Source organism: Nelumbo nucifera, chromosome 6 (genome assembly GCF_055504915.1).
Source record: "Nelumbo nucifera cultivar China Antique chromosome 6, China Antique-T2T, whole genome shotgun sequence".
Classification (NCBI taxonomy): domain Eukaryota; kingdom Viridiplantae; phylum Streptophyta; class Magnoliopsida; order Proteales; family Nelumbonaceae; genus Nelumbo; species Nelumbo nucifera.
This window is the reverse complement of record NC_142654.1, coordinates 12,520,444-12,526,036: the sequence shown is the minus strand read 5'-3', so window position 1 is coordinate 12,526,036 and position 5,593 is coordinate 12,520,444. Positions and strand designations below refer to the sequence as shown.

The following is a 5,593-nucleotide window of genomic DNA, read 5'->3' as shown; positions in this document are numbered from 1 at the left end:
AAGATCAACTAACTTTTGACAATTGCCACTGCCAGTTACAAAGGTATTCAAGTCTATGCAAAGTTGTTTAATTCGTAAGGTATGTCCTCTTTAGGTTTTTCCTCCTCTACCATAGCTATGATTTTCCACCACATGAATGATAGGGAAGCATATCCTTCTTGCAAAAAAGTTGGATTCAAAATCCAATATGCCCTTTAATTTTATTGGTAGAAGAATATTTCAAGCCATCAGCAACTAAAAAATTGATAATTTTTTTCTTTTATTATTTCAAAGGTCATATTTTTTTAAGGCTGTATAATCGTTTACCCACCACCACATAATGCCTCTTCAAATTTCTCCTCCAAAAACGTGATCTACCAACAAATCTACTACCAAGATCTATTCACAGGTCCTCTCCTTCCATCTTCTCACCATTCATAGCAACCAATGCAAAAGACACCATCATTGCATCAGATAGAGACATGGCACAAGTCAACGAGACAAATTCTATCTATGCCGAAGGAAAACATGAAAAAATGATGAGAAGATTAAAAGAAACATATGATACAAATGTTTTTCAGATGTTAACATATATTGCTTCCCAATAAATAATGCCAAGTGCTTTCCAAGTTCAGATTACTTGACTAATTTTTGTATTGGTAATCTTTCTTTTTTTCTATAGTAAGAATAAAATTCATTAACGCAAAAGGAATTGTATCCAGAAAATTGTAGTTCTTTTAACTATTTAACCAATTAACTCCCACACAGAGGGGAAAAAAACTAATGTCACGAAGAAAAGTTCAGAGAAGTAAATTGAAAGAGAAGGAAGAAAAAGAAAGAAGAGCCCAGCATAATCATAAAAACAGAAACTAATTAAAAGGGAATATTTACCTCCAGCAGCACAGCCCATTACTCCATTTACCCATTCTACAAACACCTAATGTGTGTAACTAGGAACAAGATGATTCAAAATATAAATTATTAATGATTAAATGTTGAAACCTAGTTACAGTACGCAATCTTCCAATGGAAACTAAATAACTCCATTAACAAATGTGGTACCCAAACTTAACTATAAAATAAAAGAAAACAAGAAAGAATTGCTAAGCCACCAAGAATGTTGAATTGATGAATGAGTTTCATTTCCATCATTCCATGTGAGACCCAAAATTCATGCAGGCTTTACAAAGAAAGCAAAACAGAGTGAAAATGAATGCTAAAGGTAAAGAGTTACAGCTATAAGAAATGGAACTCCCAATGAGGGAATTCAGTTCCTAGCACTTAACATCAGTCCCGTTTAAAATATAACTAACAGAGAAAACAATGTATAGATCAAAAAACACGCATAAGCTATCAAACCCCGATGCTCATCCCCACAAGAAGCAAGCTCAACCAGAAGACGTGTGCAGACCCTCGTCGACCAAAGCACAAAAACAGCCGCCATGGAAAATGCAACAACTCCTCCTTGCGGAATAAACAAGGATAACGCCGAAAAGATCACTATTGGCAGCATACAGTAACCAAGGAGACTCAAACAACGGTAGAGATCCAAATTCCCATTGCGACCCGCCAACATATTGAATACAACGTAGAGGAAAAGAGAGGCAAACGTGACCCAACCCAAGATAACGCCGAAATGGATCTTCCCAGCGAGCAATTGAAAGAGACCGAAACCCATAAGGAAGATAAATGGACCTGATAAATCAGCATCTTCATGGAGATTGGCGTTTACTCTGAAAGGGTTCAAGATCGATACAGTCTTCCTCCAGATTTGGCGAGTATTGATTCCAAGCTCTTCAAGTAGAGGCGGCTCGTCCTCGAAGTTAGAACCAATTCCTACACCAGTTGCGCCAAAAACAGGAGCCGAGAAGGATGTCGGTGGAGGGGCAGATCCAATATCAAATGACATAAAGGGGAGGTTAGGGTTTGCAGGGCGAGGCGGCTGGAACGGCGCCGTTGGGACTCGCCGCTGCTGCGGAACGCTCCCGGGATTCCCGCCGGAAGGAAACACTACGGGCGGGACATTGAATTCTTTCGCCATGTACGAAAGCTAATAGGGGTCAAAAAATGAAAGTTTTCACTTTTCAGTGCTTCAATTCGATCCTAACCGTAATTTGAAACGGAAAAGTGCCCAGAAATTCGAAGCGAGAGCGCTTACATCAGATCAATTCCTCAGATGGAGCACAGCATCCGGCGGTCGGTTGACAGTTGCAGAGAAGAGAGACCTTAAGAGGCTTCTGACGGAGTGGAATGAACTATAAAGAGAAAATTAGGGATTTATTTCAGAAAGGAGACGAGGACTAGGGTTTGCAGATGATGGAGAAATGAAAGCTGAAAGTCGCTTCTTAGTGAGTCAGTGTAGTTAAAGGTAGCCCTCCTCCCCCAAAGAGAAGCGACGACAGATCTTTCGCCATGTCTCCAACTCTTCCCAGGCTCCCCATTGGTTTGGTGGCAACTACAGCGAGCTCTTCGTGACTGTTTTACCCAAGGGGCTATAAGATTGTTATAGTGTCAATGGCTTACAAGCGAGGGCACAATTGGCATTATAGGACATCATGCGAGTATGTGACACGGCATAAATAAATGTATGTAGAATGAAAACTTAGTGAAGAAGAATGGAATGCCATAGATGTGGGTACTGTTTGGATGTTTATTAATAAATAAAAAGTACTGTTCAGACCATCCTTTCTTTTATGGGTTTTTGGCTTTTTGCTTTGTCTCCGACTCTCTGTAGGGTAACGGATCGAATCGGATCGGACACAGTATCCAAATCTGACCCGTTTTATATTCGAATTGACCAACTGAGGGCTGGCTGGCTCGAGGCTCGTTGGTGTGTTAACTGGGTTGTTCCAGTGTTGAAGTGCAAGTTTTAGACTAGTCAGTTGCATGGTTGGTATAGACCACCGCATAGTTACTAGTTTGCGATTGATGCCATTGATGAAACTCTTTGTTATTCCACTCATTTTCCACCTCTTTTAACTCATTATCCGGGAAAATGGGATTTTGGCTTGGGAATTAAGGGTCCGTTTGGTTTGCAGGAATAAAGGTTTGGAATCGGTTATTCTGATTCCAACTGTTTGATTGGACGAAAACGGAATTCCATTCCCATTCTTTCTAGAATGGCATTCCCCCATTTGAGGGAATGGCCATTCCTTGCCCCTTCCTTGGGAATGAAATCCTATTCCTGTTGATTTTAATTCTCATTCTCATTCCTGTTTAAATCAAACAGAATATGGGAATTGACCATTCCGATTCTGATTCCGAAGGATTTCAATTCCAATTCTGACTATAAACCAAATGGACCCTAAGTTTGTAATCCATCTAAATTCATTTTAAGAGCCATTACCTTCCACAATTCAAGTTTTGGAAGAGGTGTAGGTGAAATTCGCCCTTAATTCTTGTCTAGGTTCAAACCAAGGTTATTTCCATGAAAAGGGACCTCCTTGGACACACATCAATACATCAGTTGAAATCAACTCAGTGGATGTTCACGCATTCCTTCTTAACAAATTCTCCCAAGACATCCCAAATGTGTAATGGCTAAGAGATTTTCTAAGTGGAGATTCTCTCTTCCTAGAGAGTTGAGAGGTTTTTAGTTCAATATTTTTGGTGCTTGAGTTCATGGTTATGTTCAACTCTGGAGGGTCTAAGTACATGAGATTCTGGTTCGTGTCTCTAGCCTTAAGAGGATGGAATTAAGGATCCATTTGGTTTGTAGTCGGAATCGGAATCAAAATCCTCCAGAATCGGAATCAGAATGATCCATTCCCATATCTGTTTGGTTCAGACAAGAATGGAAATGAGAATTAAAATCAGCGGGAATGAGATTTCATTCCCAAGAGAGGGGCAGAGAATGGTCATTCCCTCAAATGGGGGAATGCCATTCCAATAGGAATGGGAATGGGATTCCAATTCTGCCCAAACAAATAGTTGAAATCAGAATAGACCATTCCGATTCCAATTCCAGACCCCTTTTCCTACAAACTAAACGGACTCTAAGTGTTTTCAGGTAAGTACTATCTCCATTTTTTTTATATAGGTTTGCTTTGTTTTAAGGAGCTTTTACTAAGTCCCTTTTCTTGAGTTCGTGCCCTCTACTGAAAAAGGCATGGGAGCATGAATTCCATGAAGGGTATGGCTCATAAATTTGTGACCATCAGTTTAACCATTTGCATTATTCTTACCCATGCATCATTATAGGATGATAGTTCTCTTTCCTCCTATAATATTTAAAATCAACATGGTCATGCATCATTTTGGCCAAATAGTTTTATATTCTTATTTATCTTGTTACTTGCATTATAGAAAGCTAGAATTGCATTTAGTTGTGTAAAATGGGACTTAAGCCTTTTTTTTCTAAGGCAATGCTATTCTACTGGTCTTTGCCGGTGGGCCTTGAGAACTAGATAGGTACCCATCATTCTTATTCCATGAGTTGTGGTTTATTTGCGTTAGGAATATTTAAGACATGAGGGGATGAAATAGAGATTAGGGCCTTGGCCCAAGACGTGTGTAGTGCCAAACCCCTTCCACACTCATACTTTAATCCCTTAGATAGGCTAGTTAGACTTGGTTATTTGGAGTCATTTAAGGAATCATGGAACTAAAACGTTTTTTTTTTATTATTATACTGCGTGTTTTCAAAATTTCCCCAAATTCTTACATTCCAACTTCATATTTCTCCCCAATTTAGTAAAAATCAGGTGGCAACTCCTTAAACCAAACACCCCCACTCGCCCCCTTTGTTATGACCCTAGCTCGTGGGCTAGACACCACTTATCCCTAGTCGGATTCAAACCAACAAGCCAACAAGCCATTGAAGTCACACATTGGGAACGTCTCCATAGGTATTCATGGGGAGATGTTCCTGGTGTGTAGGACTGCAAGTCGGGTTGAGGCCAACCCTAGTCCAACCCTAAGTTATAAACCCCCAACCCTAACCCTAACTAAATTTCTTTAACCCCAACCTTCTTCCCATCCCTTAAAATCTCGTAGAACTTCTTAATCTTAGATCTTAAATCAATTTTCATTACATACTAGGCATGTCCCCGTACTAAGTATGGGTCCATGATCTAAATTATTTCATTTTTTTAAATATTCTATATTAGAAATTTTGAACGGTGTATTTGTGATAGTTTTAATGGGTCTCACCATGTATGCTTTTTATTCGGTTGAGAATGCATTTATTAATTTAAATATTTTGAAAGAGTAACTTGAATTTTGAATTTTATTTGAAACTGTAACTAACTACTTCTAAAATACTGTTTTCTGAAAACTTAGAGCGCCACGTGTCTAAATGGGGGAGGCTTCAGCCCACTACCTTTATTTAATATATAGATAATAGATATTAATCCTATGTTTTGTTGATTTTTTATTGGTTCTTTAAGTACAAAATTCAGGAAAAAAAAGTAGTGTTTGAAGTGACTATAGTTTATTATGATGACTTTTAATAAATCTTTTATGGGCAACAAGCTATGGGTGGCAAATAACAGAGAGGAGATAAAGAATAAAATATTCAAAAAATATAAAATATGTTATTAAGGTTTTAGTATTTCCGATTAGGATTAAATGAAGTTATTATTTTAAATGAAATAAATTATAGTATGTGGTGGTG

At 38.4% G+C, this 5,593-nt stretch overlaps 1 protein-coding gene across 1 annotated transcript; it reads right to left on the bottom strand.

Annotated features, from left to right (window-relative positions):
• Window positions 1-941: 941 nt before the first annotated feature.
• LOC104588377 (uncharacterized) lies at window positions 942-2,471 on the bottom strand. Its single transcript, XM_088890571.1, has 2 exons — window positions 2,138-2,471; window positions 942-2,029 (listed from the first exon to the last, which is right to left on the bottom strand). Exon 2 carries the CDS (start codon window positions 2,018-2,020, stop codon window positions 1,277-1,279), a length of 744 nt encoding a protein of 247 aa, XP_088746697.1. The 5' UTR covers window positions 2,021-2,029; window positions 2,138-2,471; the 3' UTR covers window positions 942-1,276.
• Between the last annotated feature and the right edge of the window lie 3,122 nt (window positions 2,472-5,593).

Excerpts from the sequence above, each read along its gene's own strand:
- LOC104588377 (XM_088890571.1), bottom strand. The coding sequence starts at position 2,020 with ATGGCGAAAGAATTCAATGTCCCGCCCGTAGTGTTTCCTTCCGGCGGG.